At 37.8% G+C, this 21,877-nt stretch overlaps 1 protein-coding gene across 1 annotated transcript in view; it reads right to left on the reverse strand.

Annotated features, from left to right (window-relative positions):
* The window catches only part of SLC30A9 (solute carrier family 30 member 9), a 588,622-nt gene extending 567,305 nt beyond the window's left edge, over positions 1-21,317 (reverse strand). Inside the window, exon 1 of the mRNA XM_053704010.1 lies at positions 21,152-21,317. Within this exon, the coding sequence (XP_053559985.1) occupies positions 21,152-21,251 (100 nt within the window). The 5' untranslated portion in view covers positions 21,252-21,317. The remainder of the gene's footprint in view (positions 1-21,151) is intronic.
* Positions 21,318-21,877: the final 560 nt, after the last annotated feature.

Consider the following 21,877-nt stretch of genomic DNA (forward strand, 5'->3'; position numbering starts at 1 on the left):
TTCCCCCTCTGAAGTTACCTCACTCCTCAGAATATGTGAGAACAGCAAAGGATCTTAGTTACTTCTGCTAAGATCATAGAAAACGCAGGCAGATTCTTCTTCTAAATACTGCCTGAGATAAACAGTACACTCCAGTACCATTTAAAAATAACAAACTTTTGATTGAAGAAATAAACTAAGTATAAAACACCACAGTCCTCTTACGACCTCCATCTTAGTTGAGAGTTGCAAGAGAATGACTGGATATGGCAGTGAGGGGAGGAGCTATATAGCAGCTTTGCTGTGGGTGATCCTCTTGCAACTTCCTGTTGGGAAGGAGAATATCCCACAAGTAATGGATGATCCGTGGACTGGATACACTTAACAAGAGAAAGGTAAGTTTTTTTTCACAACACGAGTGAAATGTAAATTTTGATGAATTAAAGTGCCCCTGTTTTTAATCGAATTTTTTAAAAACGGGCACTTTAGCATCAAAATTTACATTCACTTTAAATATATATACTTACTTACAAAGTGTTCTTTTATATATATATATATATATATATATATATATATATATATATATATATATATATATATATTTTATAATAAAAGGTTTATAATCCTAATTGGTATTGTCTGTTCCTCTGCCCCCCCCCCCTTCATTTCCTCTTTTGGCTGGGCTGTGATGTATAGAGCAGTCACATCCACTCGCTACATAAGCTTTCCATGGGCTTTAAAGGGGCTGGACTTCAAGATTGTCAACTGACACACCTGTTGATTGGATGTTCACTGGAATTGTCATTTAAAAAAAAAAAAGTTCATCCATGTGGGCCGGCATAATATTGTAATAGGACCATTACTATATGCACTAATACGCACTGTTTGGATTAAAAACAAAAAGGTACACGTATACTTTTTTAATGGCAAAGAGCCATAAATATAGCATTTGATTTTTTAAGTTTACAATCACTTTAATGTTTCTGAGCTAAACGTATCACAGCTGACATATTATGCGGACCTTATATTGCATTCTTTTTTTAGATATTAAAATAAGGATATTTACCTTTTATACTTTTTTTTTTACTATTTAAAAGGGACATTGTAGTGCACAAATAACCTGCTCTACTTCCTTTAATTTGTTTTAAAAAATGTAATATTTGTGCAGCACATCACGGATCAGCAGCAACAGTTGTACAATCACAGGCTACGTTTAGTTTGGAAACTGCAATGCTTGTTGCTTCTGAAGGGGACATTAACCTCTGTAAAGGGGTAAGCATAGTGTGTAGTGCAATCATAATGTGCTCTAACAAATTTAGAACGTCATTTTTTGCACTGCAATGTTTCTTTAAGAAGGAATATTTTTTAAATGCATTGTTTCCTTTTAGAAATTAAAAATAATTGCAAGCCAGTGTGGTATAAGGCCGTTAATACAAAAAAGTCATATGAAAGTAATAACAGCCCACTATCATGTGATATCCTTATTTGTATGCATTTCAAAATCCTCAGTTGAGAGCATGACAGCAATCAAGTCAATAAAATATGTCTTGCATGACTGCTTCTCAGCTACTTGGCAATCAATTTTGCTGCAATTAGAAAAACAGGAATAGTTATATATTCATACCAATATCCTCAAGGGCAGCTACATTTAGAAGCCAGGAAATTAGTTTTTTTTTATATCTCTGCATAAAAGTAAAAGTTTGTTTAGACTAGATAATAATAACTTCTAAAGTAGGACCTGTCAAAAGTATGTTCATCTTCACTCATCACTGCACTCTGAGCACCTGTACTTATTGGTGACAAGATTCTAAATTCATTTTAATGTATAAACAAAATGCAAATTAGCCATTTCTTTCACTTAATGAAGTCTTTTGACTCAAAGCATCTACATCAGTGGTTCTCAACCTAAGTGACCTCAAGGCCCGGTAAGTTTTAACCGGACCTGTCCAGGGCCCGGTAAGCACCGGGAGTGGGTATATATATAAATATATATACACATACACATTGGTGTCAGTGGGTTATATATATATATATATATATATATATATATATATATATATATATATAGTGTACACATACACATTGGTGTCCAGTGGCCGCCCTAAATATACATGTTAGTGTCAGTGGCCATAATTATTTGACATTGGTGACAGTGGAGTTCCCTACCTAGGAGCCGATCCGCTCTGCACGCCGCCCACCACTCCTCACAGTGCGCCCCTAGCCGTTCACACTGCCCATACAGACATGCGCAGTGGCGCATACAAACATGCGCAGTGGCACTCTAACAGGCCCGTCCGAAATTTTGGACATGTGTAAAGACGGGCCTGTCAGAGTGAGTGTCTGGAGGCTATGTCGGGTCGCGGCCCACCAGCAGGGCCGTCGCGGCCCGGTAGTGGGCCGCGGCCCGGCTGTTGAGAAACACTGATCTACATTACACATAAGGAACAAGACTGTCAGAGACAGCAACATCCTATGGCAGCCATGGAATAAACACAAAATAGCAAATCATTTTTAGAAATTTAATTTCATTTTTTTTTTAAATTGTATAAAATTCCCATTCTCTGGTTTTAAGTTGCCTGTGTGATTAACTTAGCAAATATCTATTTTTTTGTGCATCTAAAAGAAAAATGCTCACCAGGGAAACTAAGGGGTCTAGCTGTTTCTATCATCAATTTTACTTCATTTTCTTTAACTAGGTAGGATCATAGGTCAAAAATACAAATACTGCAAGGCAGAGAGTTTATTAATTAAAACAATTTTAATTTTTTGTTCCTCAGGTTATCCACTACTAAGTACTTTATATCACAACCTCCATTTATATATTGCCACTATTTTTTCTTCAGAAGAAATACATTTTTACAAATTTTCTGTGAGTTTAAACATTTTTATTTTTTTTTACTATTTTAGGACCTATTGTCTTATTTCTGCAATAGCTATGATCTAATCACCTCAATACCTCATACATTTAAAAGTAAAATTACATAAAACTAGCTTTTAATTTGAACAAAAACCCTAAGGAGTTTTGTAAATTCTTTGTAAGGGTTTACAAACATGAGTCATTGGTCAGATTATAAACATTTAATTTTAGAGGTCACAGAGTACTTTCTCCTCTACTACTGACCACTGTTTTACTCTCTGCCCAACATTTCCCTATTGTAGTCCTATTTCCAGGTACTTTCCAAATTTCAACTGTTATTATTATAAGTTATATAGTATTCCCAGGTAAAAATAAACCTATCATAATAACAGCCTTAGCTACCAACTAGAATAGGGTTCTTCATTATTTTCTCAAGACCCAGTGCAATAATGCCACATACCTTCACAATCCTATTTTTATGCTTTTTTTTGGCAAAGTGACTAAAATGTGTGCATATCTTATTACTGATTGAAGTCAAACTTGAAAATGTTGTAAAAGGTAATAACACACACTATTATACAACACACAAAACACACACCACACACACTCTGATACCAAACATACACACACTCCATACAACACATCACATACACACACGTTGCGACCCAGTAAACATGGTGCTGCGACCCAGTAATGGGTCCCGACCCGTGGTTTGAAGAACCATAAACTAGGTAATGTGATAAAAATATCCTATTCAAACTATCTCCTTTAGTTGGTAGCTGGATGTTATTTAAAATGTTACATTATAGTATAAATGTACTCATTTTTATATCAACTGTAGCAGCCCCCTAAACACTAAGGAGTGAAGAAAGCATTGTTGTATAGAACAGGGGTAGACAAATGTTAATAAAATAAAGGAACCATGCTCAGTAAAAAAGCAAGATGTCATTTCATCGGGAAGATGCATGTACATTTGCAGTACATATCTATCCACTCAGCCAAAAACAGCCGATTCCAACATAACTAAGCACAGGTCAAAGATTGATGACGTTATTTGATATTAGTATTACAGAAATATTGAGGAGCTAGACACATACTATTTTTGTCCTCTGGACTGGACCTCCTGGCTTCTGTAGAGAGGCCCTAATCTAGACAGTAAGTTTGTCAGGTATTTATGTTCCCTTAAAATAGCAAAAACACTAACTGTAGTGAAAATTAAGCTTAAAGGACCAGTAAATACAGGAGACTTGCATAATCAACAAAAGCACAATAATAAAAAAAAAAAATGCAATAGCATTTAGTCTCAACTTCAAATGAGTAGTAGATTTTTTCTGACAAATTTAAGTTAAGTCTATCTCCACTCTCCCTGTTTCATGTGACAGCCATCAGCCAATCAGAAATGCATATACGTATATTCTGTCAATTCTTGAACATGCTCAGTAGGAATTGGTGACTCGAAAAGTGTAAATATAAAAAGACTGTGCACATTTTGTTAATGAAAGTAAATTGGAAAGTTGTTTAAAATGGCATGCTCTGGGGGGCGGAGCCAACTGCCAAAATGGACAGTCGCTAATAACCGGAGCTCCGACCAAAGCTAAATTGAGGAGGCCAGGTACCACTTAATAAACACCTAAAAATTGCCATACTACCCTCCTAACAGCACCCAGCCGACCCCGAGTTCCTATCACACTCCAAGCAGAGTCGACTAACAGATCCTGGCGCTGCAGGCGCGAAGACACAGGGCCTCTGAAGCACTCAAACATAATATCCGTTTAGAAACATCCCGTCCCGCACACTACATTCGTGGAGCGGAACGGGGGAGATTGCGGCACATCATCTCCCTTGCTAGACCACAGATCTGGACCTGAAATCGGAAGGCCACAATATAAAAAGTGTGTGGGCTGTGCAGACCAGGGCGGAATGTGATCTCTGTGGCTCAAAAAGGTACGCTTGCTGTTGTGACCAGGGATCCCAAGGCATATATAAAATAGGCCTCCTGAAATCACAATCTGAATATGGAGGAGGATCACCCTGCATTATAAGCGCTGCTTATTAAAATAGATCAACAGCTGCAACGCAACTTCAACGATTTTATGCACTCCATCAGAGGCGCATGCAAGAAGGGGGCTACTATCATGTGTAAGATGGCGGAGAGGGGAATAGTCACCTTACAGAGCATGGAACCTCAAGCCACGGACAAGGCTATCTATCCCACAGTAGACAATACTCAATGATTTCTGCAGTCTGGTGAAACAGGAGAGGAGCACACACTTTCTACACTCACAAGCATCTCTAAGAACCCTTATCACACGCACAGAATAATCATCACCACCAAGCTGGGGGGATCTCAAGCAGAGCTTAAGTTCTCTGAAACAGGGAGCGTGGGCAGTCGGATGCTGGCTGGGCTGCGTGAGCGAGGATCCATTCGAATTCAAGGGAGTAACTATACGAGGCAACATAGTACAGGACTGGGGACATATGTCTGGTTAGGTTTACTGCTTTACAGCAATCTCAACAGACTTAATCTATCTGCGCAGTGGCAGTGCATACCCCAATCATACAAGACTAGACTTCAGCTTCACTATATACAGCATGTGAACCAGGTTAATGCTTCGGGAGTGGGTTGGGCGGAAGCTGTTACTCATTTCAGCTATATAGGGTCTCATTCAGACTTAAAGCTGTGATATCATCAGAAGTTGAGAGCCCTTCCTAATACCTGGTGTCTTAGGGCACAGGGTTTAAATTAGACTTGATTTTTGTTACTCACCAGGTTTGAAATGCTGCGCTATCTTACCCCAGTTTTTGTTTACACATTATTGTAATTGCTCCTACTTCTGTGAATACTGGTACATAATTTTCTTCCTTGCTATGACATATGTGTGTGTATTGAAACTGCGCTTTTTTTTGCCAATGTTCATCAAACACCATATCTATATACTGTAATTATAAATCCTGTAGTTTCTGATGTGCCACAGGGTGGATAGTACAATCATCCCGGACTGCTTGTTAACCTTAACATATTTTACTTAGCTCCCTAACATATCATTGAAATACAAACAAGACAGAATACTATGAGGCCACTTCGACATAAATAAGGCTACAATGCTTTCTGAGTTTAAATAGGATTCAGATAGGAGTTATAGTAGCCTACACCGCACTCTTCTAACAGACAAAGCCCTAGAGTATATTATAGCATGTGTAGGTAGTACCCCTTTTGATGCAGCTATCTACCTAATAACTAAATTGATAATGGTATATCATTACCGAGCCATGCTAAAATAGAACATGCAGATACATATTTAATAATGCTTATTAGCTCCAGTAACTGCTGCAGTCACAATACACTATGAAATGTACCCTATACATGCTTAGTGCTTTTAAAACCAGGAGTCTCCCCCTGAACCACATAGTTGATAAATAGGAGAGTTTGTCTAGACCAGCGATATTAAGAGGCGTTAATCTATTGTACACACACTATAAAGGACTATAACTCACGTCACGTTATTGTTAAGTCAGATCACATGTCTTAAACTTCCAGCATTGTTCCAGTATTATTACTCTCAGACGTTAGGGCTATGATAAGTCGTGCATAACTCCTTCTAGAAGTTAAGTATATACGTTTTTGTGAAGTGTACAGTTATTTTTTATGCACCTATTACATAAGGATATGTATATCAATATAATAATACTATAACGCTAGCCAGTTGCTGCACTATTATAGATGATCATATACTCTTGTAAATGTATTTATAGCACAATGTTTTATTATTATCCAGTAAGGGGCAATGCCTGCAGTTGTTGCTGGTACCCATGTTACTTGTTCCACACAAGATAAATCTAGTATGACTTTTATAGGTGGCAGGGACATAGTGAATCACCAAGGCATGTATTGAGTCAATAGTCATATGACAATCTAGGTCACCCAGAAGTTCCCTCTGTTATTATAATAGATAGATAGATAGATAGATAGATAGATAGATAGATAGATAGATAGATAGATAGATAGATAGATAGATATCTATATATCAGCATAATACCATATTTCTAACTAGTTGCTACTTTACTATAGACGAGTAAATACCCTCATAAGAGTAAGTCTGTTTATAGATAGACCTTTCATTATTCACCAGTGATGGGCAGCGTAATGTTCTCCCTTTATCCATATGTGCACCTTTAGGGGTTTATTGTAAATTACGGTCAAATTTCTCCTAATACGGGTGAGCATGGAGATAGGATATTATAGCGTTAACTTCTTGTTTGGAACCAGACGTAGATACCACCTGATGACATCTCATTTCCTTATTAATACATTTGTATACTGTAAGATAGTTGAAGCCTCTCAAACCTAACTTGTGATAGGGTATATGCACGAAGCGATCCTAACCTCATACTCAGCTATCGTTGACCCTCATGTTGTGAATAAGGTCCTCTGAGTGGTTGTTATAAGTTATTTAGCTCGAAAGATGTGCTGTCTGCGGCCGGGATAGCGCATCACCATTTTACTATTAAGACCACTGTTATTTATACCGACAAGAAATAGTATGTTTACGAGAAGGTATGTTACAAGGTTTGTTAACACCCACCAGTATTTTTTTTATCTTTTGAATAGCTTCTATACTTAGACATAAAGGTAGCTATCCAACCCACTTATTCTGTAACGCCAAATGTATATTGACTAGGTTTGGAAGGTCAGCTTTAACAAAGTTAGTATTAATGATGGTTCCCTTATCCTATCTTATCACATTACTGTGCTACCACTCATAGATATAGGGTCCAAAAGTGACCCACACATTTAGTCTCCCTCATACTCCCCTTACTAACTAATTTTTAGTGCTCAGTGGTCCAAGAGCTGATAGGTTACATAGTGGGGAAATTATTTAATACTTAGACTGGATATATAAAGGGATATGCTCTCTAACGCCATATGAAAAAGGAGTAGTTATATATCATACTGGGTTACCTCCAGCGAAACCAATAACTAAGCATGGATTTTGGGAGGTGCTCAGCACATTTTATACATACCTTTTAATTTTTTCTCATTCCCCTGGCTACTGTGCTGTCCTATTATAGAAGGCTCCGCTCCCCCTTAACCCCTTAACAACCGAGGACGTGCAGGGTACGTCCTCTAAAAAAATACCCTTAACAACCAAGGACATATCGAGGCATCCTGCAATAACCCTTAGTAGCCATCCGATGCAGAGAGGGCCACTCTGTGGCCCTCTCTGCACCGGATATCTATGGCGGCCATCGATGGCCCAGATGATGTGGAGGGGGCGGGAGTTCAGCAGGTGTTGGGTGCTCAGTGGAGGGAGGGAAGCTACACTACAGAAAAAAAAACGGGTGAAAAAAAAATAAAACCATTTTTTTTCTGCAAACTGGGTACTGGCAGACAGCTGCCAGTACCCAAGATGGCCCCCAATAAGGCAGAGGGGGAGGGTTAGAGAGCTGTTTGGGGGGGGATCGGGGAGGTTCTACAAAGCAGCATATGTAAATATGCCCCAAAAGAAAAGAAAAAAAGAAAAAAAAAATACCTTTTATTTTAGTACTGGCAGACTTTCTGCCAGTACTTAAGATGGCGGGGACAATTGTGGGGTGGGGGAGGGAAGGAAGCTGTTTGGGAGGGATCAGGGGGTGTGATGTGTCAGGTGGGAGGCTGATCTCTACTCTAAAGCTAAAATTAACCCTTCAAGCTCCCTACAAACTACCTAATTAACCCCTTCACTGCTAGCCATAATACATGTGTGATGCGCAGCAGCATTTAGCTGCCTTCTAATTACCAAAAAGCAATGCCAAAGTCATATATGTCTGCTATTTCTGAACAAAGGGGATCCCAGAGAAGCATTTACAACCATTTGTGCCATAATTGCACAAGCAGTTTGTAAATAATTTCAGTGAGAAACCTAAAATTGTGAAAAAATTAAAGGTTTTTTTTATTTGATCGCATTTGGCGGTGAAATGGTGGCATGAAATATACCAAAATGGGCCTAGATCAATACTTGGGGTTCTCTACTACACTAAAGCTAAAATTAACCCTAAAAGCTCCCTACATGCTCCCTAATTAACCCCTTCACTGCTGGGCATAATACACGTGTGGTGCACAGTGGCATTTAGCAGCCTTCTAATTACCAAAAAGCAAAGCCAAAGCCATATATCTCTGCTATTTATGAACAAAGGGGATCCCAGAGAAGCATTTACAACCATTTATTTCATAATTGCATAAGTTGTTTGTAAATAATTTCAGTGAGAAACCTAAAGTTTGTGAAAAAATTTGTGAGAAAGTGAACAATTTTATTTATTTGATCGCATTTGGCGGTGAAATGGTGGCATGAAATATACCAAAATGGGCCTAGATCAATACTTTGGGATGTCTTCTAAAAAAAAATATATACATGTCAATGGATAATCAGGGATTCCTGAAAGATATCAGTGTCCCAACGTAACTAGCGCTAATTTTGAAAAAAAAGTGGTTTGGAAATAGCAAAGTGCTACTTGTATTTATGGCCCTATAACTTGCAAAAAAAGCAAAGAACATGTTAACATTGGGTATTTCTAAATTCAGGACAAAATTTAGAAACTATTTAGCATGGGTGTTTTTTGGTGGTTGTAGATGTGTAACAGATTTTGGGGGTCAAAGTCAGAAAAGGTATGTTTTTTTCCATTTTTTCCTCATATTTTATAAAAATATTTATAGTAAATTATAAGATATGATGAAAATAATGGTATCTTGAGAAAGTCTATTTAATGGCGAGAAAAACGGTATATAATATGTGTGGGTAGAGTAAATGAGTAAGTTGAAAATTACAGCTAAACACAAACGCAGCAAAAATGTAAAAATAGCCTTGGTCCCAAACGGACAGAAAATGGAAAAGTGCTGTGGTCATTAAGGGGTTAATATCCCCTATATTCTGAGCGGCTCTTGCCCGCTGACTCCCCCCCCCCTTTTTTACGCTAAAATTTATATTGTATATCTCAAGCGGTACTTATCCACTATTACCTATTAGCCACTATATAGCCCAAAGGTGGCTTCTAATCTGACTACTATATGCCGTTTAACTTTCGCACACAAATGGTCCATGAGTGACCACCCAATTAGTCAGTCAATTTAGCAATATTATTATAAAATAGAGGTTTGAGGAGCCTACCTATTGCTATTCATTTATGTGTTTTCGCTTACTTTAAAAAAAAAAAAAAACATTGTTATTTGTAAACAATGTCATATGTATATTCTTGACTTTACTAGGCATTCATTGTATGTTATGTATCTTGCAAAACCTCAATAAAAAAGGCATGCTCTATCTGAATCATTAAAGTTTAATTTTGACTTGTGTCCCTTTAAAAAAAATTTATTTTTTTTTAGTTATCAGCATTTGTTTGCATGTGATCCTAAAATATTAACCAGTAGTGTTGGATTTTTGGGTCCAACTCTAATTTGAAGTCCTAAACAGCCTAGCTTTATTCTTAAAAATAAAGGATTAACAGAAAGCCAATGGGAAACCAAAAAACATAATTTATGTAAGAACTTACCTGATAAATTAATTTCTTTCATATTGGCAAGAGTCCATGAGCTAGTGACATATGGGATATACAATCCTACCAGGAGGGGCAAAGTTTCCCAAACCTCAAAATGCCTATAAATACACCCCTCACCACACCCATAATTCAGTTTAACGAATAGCCAAGCAGTGGGGTGATAAAGAAAGGAGTAGAAAGCATCAACAAAAGAAATTTGGAAATAATTGTGCTTTATACAAAAAAAAATGATAACCACCATAAAAAGGGTGGGCCTCATGGACTCTTGCCAATATGAAAGAAATTAATTTATCAGGTAAGTTCTTAGATAAATTATGTTTTCTTTCATGTAATTGGCAAGAGTCTATGAGCTAGTGATGTATGGGATAGCAATACTCAAGATGTGGAACTCCACCCAAGAGTCACTAGAGAGGGAGGGATAAAAATAAAAACAGCTATTTTCTGCTGAAAAAAATTAATCCACAACCCAAAAAAATAAGTTTATTTTTATAAGTGAAAGAAAAAAACAAATCAAGAGCAGAAGAATCAAACTGAAACAGCTGCCTGAAGAACTTTTCTACCAAAAACTGCTTCCGAAGAAGCAAATGCATCAAAACAGTAGAATTTAGTAAATGTAAGCAAAGAGGACCAAGTTGCCACTTTGCAAATCTGATCAACTGAAGCTTCATTCTTAAACGCCCACGAAGTGGAGACTGATCTAGTAGAATGAGCTGTAATTCTCTGAGACGGGGCCTGACCCGACTCCAAATAAGCTTGCTGAATCAAAAGTTTCAACCAAGAAGCCAAGGAAATAGCAGAAGCCTTCTGATCTTTCCTAGGACCAGAAAATAAAACAAATAGACTGAAAGTCTTCCTGAAATCTTTAGTAGCTTCCACATAATATTTCAAAGCTCTTACCACATCCAAAGAATGTAAGGATCTTTCCAAAGAATTCTTAGGATTAGGACACAAGGAAGGGACAACAATTTCTCTATTAATGTTGTTAGAATTCACAACCTTAGGTAAAAATTGAAAAGAAGTCCGCAAAACTGCCTTATCCTGATGAAAAATCAGAAAAGGAGACTCACAAGAAAGAGCAGATAGCTCAGAAACTCTTCTAGCAGAAGAGATGGCCAAAAGGAACAACACTTTCCAAGAAAGTAGTTTAATGTCCAAAGAATGCATAGGCTCAAATGGAGAAGCCTGTAAAGCCTTCAGAACCAAATTAAGACTCCAAGGAGGAGAAATTGATTTAATGACAGGCTTAATACGAACTAAAGCCTGTACAAAACAGTGAATATCAGGAAGTAAAGCAATCTTTCTGTGGAATAAAACAGAAAGAGCGGAGATTTGTCCTTTCAAGGAACTTGCAGACAAACCCTTATCCAAGTCATCCTGAAGAAACTGTAAAATTCTAGGAATTCGAAAAGAATGCCAAGAGAATTTATGAGAAGAACACCATGAAATGTAAGTCTTCCAATCTCTATAATAAATCTTTCTAGAGACAGATTTACAAGCTTGTAACATAGTATTAATCAATGAGTCAGAGAAACCTCTATGACTTAGTACTAAGCGTTCAATTTCCATACCTTCAAATTTAATGATTTGAGATCCTGATGGAAAAACGGATCTTGAGATAGTAGGTCTGGCCTTAACGGAAGTGGCCAAGGGGGGCAACTGGACATCCGAACCAGATCCGCATACCAAAACCTGTGTGACCATGCTGGAGCCACCAGCAACACAAAATGATTGTTCCATGATGATTTTGGAGATCACTCTTGAAAGGAGAACTAGAGGCGGGAAAATGTAAGCGGGATGATAACACCAAGGAAGTGTCAGCGCATCCACTGGTTCTGCCTGAATATCCCTGGACAGGTATCTGGGAAGTTTCTTGTTTAGATGAGAGGCCATGAGATCTATCTCTGGAAGACCCCACATCTGAACAATCTGAGAAAACACATCTGGATGGAGAGACCATAATCCGCCTCCCAATTGTCTACACCTGGGATATGCACCGCAGAGATTAAACAGGAGCTGGATTCCGCCCAAGCAAGTATCGGAGACACTTCTTTCATAGCTTGGGGACTGTGAGTCCCACCCTGATGATTGACATATGCCACTGTTGTGATATTGTCTGTCTGAAAACAAATGAACGGTTCTCTGTTTAACAGAAGCCAAAACTGAAGAGCTCTGAGAATTGCACGGAGTTCTAAAATATTTATTGGTAATCTCGCCTCTTGAGATTTCCAAACCCCTTGTGCTGTCAGAGATCCCCAAACAGCTCCCCAACCTGAAAGACTCGCATCTGTTGTGATTACAGTCCAGGTTGGCCGAACAAAAGAAGCCCCTTGAACTAAACGATGGTGATCTATCCACCACGTCAGAGAGTGTCGTACATTGGGATTTAAGGATATTAATTGTGATATCTTTGTATAATCCCTGCACCATTGGGTCAGCATACAAAGCTGTAGAGGTCTCATGTGAAAACAAGCAAAGGGGATCGCGTCCGATGATGCAGTCATGAGACCTAAAACTTCCATGCACATAGCCACTGAAGGGAATGACTGAGACTGAAGGTGCCGGCAGGCTGCAACCAATTTTAAACGTATCTTGTCTGTTAGAGACAGAGTCATGGACACTGAATCTATCTGGAAGCCTAAAAAGGTGACCCTTGTCTGAGGAATCAAGAAACTTTTTGGTAAATTGATCCTCCAACCATGATTCCGAAGAAACCACACTAGTTGATTTGTGTGAGATTCTGCAGTACCAAGATATCGTCCAAATAAGGAAACACCGCAATACCCTGTTCTCCGATTACAGAGAGTAGGGCACCTAGAACCTTTGAAAAGATTCTTGGAGCTGTTGCTAGGCCAAATGGAAGAGCAACAAATTGGTAATGCTTGTTTAGAAAAGAGAATCTCAGAAACTGATAGTGTTCTGGATGAATCGGAATATGAAGGTATGCATCCTGCAAGTCTATTGTGGACATATAATGTCCTCGCTGAACAAAAAGGCATGATAGTCCTTATAGTCACCATCTTTAAAGTTGGTACTCTTACATAACGATTCAAAATTTTCAGATCCAGAACTGGTCTGAATAAATTTTCCTTTTTTGGGACAATGAATAGATTTGAATAAAACCCCAAACCTTGTTCCTGAAAAGGAACTGGCATGATTACCCCTGAAGACTCCAGGTCTGAAACACACTTCAGGAAAGCCTGAGCTTTTACTGGATTTGCTGGGATACGCGAGAGAAAAAAAAAATCTTCTCACAGGAGGTCTTACTCTGAATCCTATTCGATACCCTTGAGAGACAATGCTCTGAATCCATTGATTTTGGACAGATGATTTTATCCAAATATCCTTGAAAACCCTTAATCTGCCTCCTACCAGCTGAGCTGGAATGAGGGCCGCACCTTCATGCGGACTTAGGGGCTGACTTTGGTTTTCTAAATGGCTTGGATTTATTCCAATTTGAGGAAGGCTTCCAACTGGAAACAGATTCCTTGGGGGGAGGATTACGTTTTTGTTCCTTATTTTGACGAAAGGAACGAAAACGGTTAGAAGCCTTAGATTTACCCTTAGGTTTTTTATCCTGAGGCAGAAAAACTCCCTTTCCTCCAGTGACAGTTGAAATAATAGAATCCAACTGAGAACCAAATAAATTATTACCTTGGAAAGAAAGAGATAGTAATCTAGATTTAGATGTCATATCAGCATTGCAAGATTTAAGCCACAAAGCTCTTCTAGCTAATATAGCTAAAGACATGGATCTAACATCAATTTTGATAATATCAAAAATGGCATCACAAATAAAATGATTAGCATATTGCAGTAAGCGAATAATGCTAGATGTCAGAATCCAATTCCTGTTGCGCTAAATTCTCCAACCAGAAAGTTAATGCAGCCGCAACATCAGCCAAAGAAATTGCAGGTCTGAGAAGATGACCTTAATATAAATAGGCCTTCCTTAGATAAGATTCAAGCTTCCTATCTAAAGGATCCTTAAAGGAAGTACTATCTTCCATAGGAATAGTGGTACGTTTAGCAAGAGTAGAAATAGCCCCATCAAATTTGGGGATTTTTTCCCAAAACTCTATAGATTTTGCTGATAAAGGATACAATTTTTTAAACCTTGAAGAAGGAATAAAAGAAGTACCTGGCTTATTCCATTCCTTAGAAATCTTATCAGAAATAGCCTCAGGAATAGGAAAACCCCCTGGAGAAACCACAGGAGGTTTAAAAACAGCATTTAAACGTTTATTAGACTTAGCAAGAGGACTGGTTACCTCAATATCCAAAGTAATTAACACTTCTTTTATAAAGAACGCATATACTCTATTTTAAATAAATAAGTAGATTTGTCAGTGTAAATGTCTGAGGAAGGATCTTCTGTATCAGAATAGATCCTCATCAGAAGAGGATAAATTATTATGTTGTTGGTCATTTGAAATTTCATTAACTGAATGAGAAGTTTTAAAAGACCTTTTATGTTTATTAGAAGGTGGAAATGCAGACAAAGCCTTCAGGATAGAATCAGAAACAAATTCTTTAAAATTCACAGGTATATCATGCACATTAGAAGTTGAAGGAACTGCAACTGGCAATGTAATATTACTGATGGATACACTATCTGCATGTAAACGTTTATCATGACAACTATTGCAAATGACATTCGGCGAAATAATTTCTACAATTTTACAACAAATGCACTTAGCTTTGGTAGAACCGATGTCAGGCAGCAATGTTCCAGCAGAAACTTCTGAGGCAGGATCAGATTGAGACATCTTGCAAATTGTAAAAGAAAAAACAACATATAAAGCAAAATTATCAATTTCCTTATATGACAGTTTCAGGAATGGGAAAAAATGCAAATAGCATAGCCCTCTGATAGAGAAAAAGGCAAGAGGCAAACATCAATGGGGTATTGAAATAATGAAAAAGTTTGGCGCCAAGTATGACGCACAACGTAACTAAAAAGTTTTTTGGCACCAATAATAACCGGAAATGACACACTCGCGTCACTAATGACGCAACCGTGTGTAAGGTCCTGGCATCAACTATGACGCTGGAAATGACGAAGTTGCGTCATGGACGTATTTTGTCGCGCCAAGAATGACGCAATAAAGTTTAGCATTTGACGCACCCGCAGGCCTAATACCGCCCGCAATTTGCAAGAAATAGTCAATTGAAAAAAAGACTAAACCCCAGGTAAGAAATAAATTTCTTAAAAAAATGTTTATATTCCCCAAATATGAAACTGACAGTCTGCAGAAGGAAATACATGAACGTAAGTCATGGCAAATATAAGTACAATACATATATTTAGAACTTTATATAAATGCATGAAGTGCCAAACCATAGCTGAGGTGTCTTAAGTAATAAAAAACATACTTACCAAAAGACACCCATCCACATATAGCAGATAGCCAAACCAGTACTAAAACAGTTATCAGTAGAGGTAATGGTAAATTGAGAGTATATCATCGATCTAAAAAGGGAGGTAGGAGATGAATCTCTACGACCGATAACAGAGAACCTATGAAATAGACCCCCGTTAGGGAAATCATCGTATTCAATAAGTGATACTCCCTTCACGTCCCTCTGACATTCGCTGTACTCTGAGAGGAATCAGGCTTCAACAATGCTGAGAAGCGCATATCAATGTAGAAATCTTAGCACAAACTTACTTCACCACCTCCATAGGAGGCAAAGTTTGTAAAACTGAATTATGGGTGTGGTGAGGGGTGCATTTATAGGCATTTTGAGGCTTGGGAAACTTTGCCCCTCCTGGTAGGATTGTATATCCCATACGTCACTAGCTCATGGACTCTTGCCAATTACATGAAAGAAACAGAACATCGGGAAACAGAACAGTGTGTCCTGAGAGACTAGTGCAAGCACATAGGAAATCATATTATTTAATGTAGTTTTAAATAAATTAGCGGATTGTCAATAAGAAAAGTATAGGGAACACAGAAAGTACAAAGAAAAAATAATGGTGATAAGAATGAGAACAAGAAGCTAAAAAGTGGATATACAGTGAGAATGTGAATAAAGCAAACTCCCTACAAAACAAAGTGAAAGGTAAGTATTTATGTTTAAAGATAAGGGAAATGTTATAGTATCAAGGTCAAAGGTATTAGTGATGTAATGTCAAAATAACACAGACTTATCACCCTCTTCACCATAAGAAATTATAAGACCCTTCCTGTAAAACACACAGGTCCCAAAATACCATTCCATATTAAAAAATAATAACAATCTCCTGATCGCATAAGTGATTTAATATTTCTACTTTACAAATCTATTTATACACAGTGTTTGAATATATTTTATTATTTCATCAGTCTGTTAGCACTATAATTATTGCAACTCTTTTCATGAAATCAATGCCAAATATTTGAGTATATGTAACAGGAGGGGGAATTAAGTCCTAAAGCTTTTTGAAAGAACTCTATAAGAGAGGATTACATTATAAAATCTCATATGAGTGAACAGGACCATTTGCTATAACTGATTTAAAAAGGACACTGAACCCAAATGTTTTCTTTCGTGATTCAGATAGAGCACGAAATTTTAAGCAACTTTCTAATTTACTCCTATTATCAAATTTTCTTTATTCTCTTGGTATCTTTATTTGAAATGCAAGAATGTAAGTTTAGATGCCGGCCCATTTTTGGTGAACAACCTGGGTTGTCCTTGCTGATTGGTGGATAAATTCATCCACCAATAAAAAAAAAGTGCTGTCCAGAGTTCTGAACCAAGAAAAAAAGCCTAGATGTCTTCTGTTTCAAATAAAGATATCAAGAGAATGAAGAAAAATTGATAATAGGAGTAAATTAGAAAGTTGCTTAAAATTGCATGCCCTATCTGAATCATGAAAGATAAAATTTGGGTTCAGTGTCCCTTTAAGCAACTTTCTAATTTACTCCTATTATCAATTTTTCTTCGTTCTCTTGCCATCTTTATTTGAAAAAGAAGGCATATAAGCTTTTTTTGGTTCAGACCTCTGGACAGCACTTTTTCATTGATGGATGAATTTATCCACCGATCAGCAAGAACAACCCAGGTTTTTTCTCACGATACAGATGGAGCATGTGATTTTAAACAACTTCCTATTGCATGTCAATTTTCTTCATTCTCTTGGTACCCTTTGTTGAAAAGCAGGGACACAAGTTCAGGAGCCTGCCCATTCCTGGAGCACTATATGGCAGCCATTTTGCAAGAATGATATCCATTTGCAAGAGCACTAGGATAGCAGCTCTATTTCCTGCCATTTAGTGCTCCAGACTCCTACCTAGGCATCTCTTCAACAATAAATATCATGAGAATGAAGCAAGTTTCAGAATAGAAGGAAATTGGAACCTTTTTGAAAATGATATGCTGTCTGAATCACAAAAAAAAAACATTATGGGGTTTAAATTTTCCTTTAAAGAAATGACTGATGGTGAACCTTGGCACTTCAGATGTTAAAAGAACTAAATTTCCCATTATGCTTGACTGGACTTCAGTGTGTCATAGGCCGCGTTCGGCAAGCGCTCCAAGCGAACTGGGACTCGCTTGGAGCGTTCTGTGAACACTTGACAGTGAGGCGCTGGGCGTTCCCTGAGAGCTCTGATGACATAAGTCCCAGCGTTTCCAGCTTGCTGGGACTTTTGAGAGCAAGCTCCGACGCTTGTAAACATGGCAGCCTCTACGAGAAACACGTGTGTGTATATATATTTATATATACATACAGTATAATTATATACACACGTGTTGCTCGTGGAGGCTGCCATGTTTACAATAATGTAAAAGTTAATCATGTCTGCATTATTTATTATCACGATTTGTGAAAGTATTATTAAATGTACAACATTTATTTATATATCTATACTATAATTGCGTTTGTAATGTCCGTCGCCGTTGGCAGTTGCGCACGCATCCTCAATGGAATGTTGGCAGCGCGAGAACAAAAAGAATTCACCTGGATGCAGCGTTCACGGTGGATTCTTTGACCACCCTGCCATTTTCGGAATCCACCGGGATGCAGCGTAAGCAAGTGAAATTTGATTGGCTATTCAAATCAGCCAACAGAATTTCACTTGCTCTTATGCTATTGGCTAATTTAAACAGCCAATTGGATTTGAGTAGCTTTCATCCTATTGGCTGATTTGAATTGGTAGAATCAAATCAGCCAATAGGAATTCAAGGGAAGCCATCTTTAATCGCGTACCATGAATTCACTATTCAGTGTACGGCGGAGATCGTACGAAGAGGATCCTCCACGCTCCATGGCTCCGCGGTCGCCGGTCTTCAGTCTTCAGCTCCGTGCACGATGTTCCTGGAAGAAGACTTCAACGCCTGTAACAGGACCTTCTCCGCCAGACTTCAGGAACCGTGAGTACCAACCTGGGGGTTAGACTTAGGATTTTTTTAAGGATTTTTTGGGGGGTGATTTGTTTTATTCAGATTAGGGCTAGGCAGAAAAAGAGCTAAATGCCCTTTTAAGGGCAATGCCCAAACAAATGCCCTTTTCAGGGCAATGGGTAGTTTAGGTTGTTTAGTGTTAAGTTATTTTAATTGGGGTGGTTTGGTGGGTGGGGGGGTTTTACTGTTAGGGGGGCTTTGTGTATTTTCTTGAAAAAGAGCTGATTATCTTGGGGCAATGCCCTGCAAAAAGCCCTTTTAAGGGCTACTGGTAGTCTATTCTTAGAGTAGGGGGTGTTTTTATTTTCATAGGGATTAGATTTAATTTTGTTAAATGTGGAAATTTTATTTTTTATTTTCTGTAATGTTAGCCTTTTTTTATTTTTGTAAACTTTTTTTTTTTAGTTTTTGTAACTTTAGAATATATTAGTTTAGGTAATGGGGTGTTACGTTAGGGGGTGTTACGTTAGGGGGTGTTACGTTAGGGGGTGTTACGTTAGGGGGTGTTACGTTAGGGGGTGTTACGTTAGGGGGTGTTACGTTAGGGGGTGTTACGTTAGGGGGTGTTACGTTAGTGTACTGTACTTAGTTATTTAAACAGAGCCAGTTTTTAGCCATGGACAGTTATATGTAGCTTTTTGAAGGGTAAAAAGCTCTGCAGATGTAAAAGTTAAGGTCAGAGACGGACAAGAACAAGGGAAATTAATAACTGGAAGTGATGCCTGTTTTACTAAAAATGTTGTATATAAAGAAATATACTTAAAGTAGATATAATTTAAAGAGAAGAAACTTTGGATTTATTTAGGACAGTAGCTTGTCTAATTAGAGTGTGGCTATATCTGTAGTTTATTATATAGAAAATATTTTTGATATATTTAAGGTAGTAAGTAGTCCATTAAAATTATGGTATTGCTACACCTGTAGCTTAAATTTTTATATAAAAGAAGAGTTACAAAATACGTTGTTTCTACATCTGTAGTTTAAAAAATAATTAGACTGCCGTCTGGGCAGGCTTATCAACTAGTATTTTTATAAATAAGTGTTGTAAATTTAATAATACTTTCACAAGGGAGCTAATAATAAACGTTTGCATGCACAAAGGGATCTGCTGCATGATAATGGATTACACATATAATTCATATGTGAGACATTTCTATTTGCATGCAATATTTCTAATACTTAAAAGGTATTAGAAATATTGCATGCAATTAGAAGCGTCTCTGTACTATGCAGATCCCTTTGCGCATGTCTACTATTCTGTCAATGCGTGGTGACATGGGACGTTGCAATGGGAGCGTTTTGTCAAAGCTCCGTAACTGGTGACGTATCCACAGCGCCACGTCATCACCACTGCATATGTGCAGGGAGTAAGCGCTGCCCGAACACCTACAGCGAGCTCAGCGCATTCGAGGAAGGCTTCCAAACGAGGTGCTGGGCGTTCGCTGAACGCTCAGATGACGTCACTCCCAGCCCTTCCACCTTGCTGATAATGCTTGGAGTGAGAAGAGCAAGTGTCTGAGCGTCTCAGCTCACTATGACACGGCTTGGGAGCGTTTTGTTAATGCGCCCCAAAACCGTGAAGTATTCCCAGCGCCACGTCATCACTAAACATTGTGGGAAATGTAGTTCTGAAACATCTGGAGTGCCAAGGTTCACCATCACTGGTCTAAACTAAAGTAGTTTTAGTAGTCTGGAAAGTACAAGCTTATATGTAATATTTGCTTATTCACACAGTACAGCTCAACATATAGAAAATATTTGTAAAATATATAGTAAACACAATATTCTACACTATTTATTTTTTTAAGCTGTCATGCTAAATAGAACGTGAAATAAATACCGATTTATATTTTAAGGATGAACAAAATATGACAGACATTACCTGTGTTTCATTGCATAACATGGTAATATATAAATAACAGTTAATGTATACAATATTGTTAACCATGGCATGCTTTAAGGAAACCTTACAACTGAGTGGTCTGATAGTTGACCCTATATTGTTTGTAAGCTAATTTATTTACTTTTTTTCCCCCCCCCCCAAGTCATTTTTAACCGATTTTAATCTAGCAAATTATAAGCACTATTTTTGTTTGTTTTACTAAACGCATATTTTGGTGATAATATGATCATTGTGAGCATAACCCAAAAAGCGATACACTGCAATGTTTACAATTAGGAAAGTTGTATTTTTAAAACATGAACACATGTTCTGTGCCAACAAAGCTGCAAATAAATATAACCCTGACAGAGCCATAGCAAAATAAAAATATCATAAATATACAAGCATTAAACAGCAGGGAAATAAGATTACAGAATCTCTCTCCAGCGAAAACTATGTAGTAAGTTAGGTGATGTTCCTCACCTTGAAGGCCCCGCACCCTAATTACTCACCATGACATGCCTGTACTGTGCTCGGTCGTACTGCAGTACACCGCAGATATAAACGGCAAAGTGAGGACCAGCCCCGACTCTGGCCGGACAACCCCACCATACTGCTGCTCACTACAGAAGCTGTCACTACACAGCCAGCCAGCAAGTCATACCAGGGAACTGTTTGGTGACGTCACAAGCATGCGACAGCGCCGACCGAATCTCTATGAATTAGCTGCGCAGCACGTCTGCCAGGAGTTGTGTGGTGTTGTTCGCTGCTGGTAAATGCGCTTTTATATATGTTACTTTTATTTATTAAAAAAACAGCATAATCACACAAAACAAAGCTACCACAACAGAACGTGTTGTTGAAATAATTATTTAGTTGCAAGAAATGTAGCTGAAATAAAAAAAACTTTACTCGTAGCCGTGCTACCAATTATTAATGACAGCAGTGGGATATTCCATCTCATCTTTATGCCACATTGTTTACCTCGTTTACTGAGGCCTTATAGGTGTTGTAAACTTTATGAAAATACAGTGAAATATTCTGTCTTGTCTAATGCTCAACACTATTTACACCTTTAAGCGACATACAACGTAATATTGTATTCCCCGAAGGCAAGCAATGGAACCTGCTTTAATAAAAAAAAAAAAAAAAAAAGCGTTTTATTTGTAACAATATTGTTGCATTGTGAAATGTCTTTGTAGGAGTTTATTTTAGTACCTGGTGGTAAGAATGAAAAT

The sequence above is a fragment of the Bombina bombina genome, chromosome 2, assembly GCF_027579735.1.
Source record: "Bombina bombina isolate aBomBom1 chromosome 2, aBomBom1.pri, whole genome shotgun sequence".
Taxonomy (NCBI): Eukaryota; Metazoa; Chordata; class Amphibia; order Anura; family Bombinatoridae; genus Bombina; species Bombina bombina.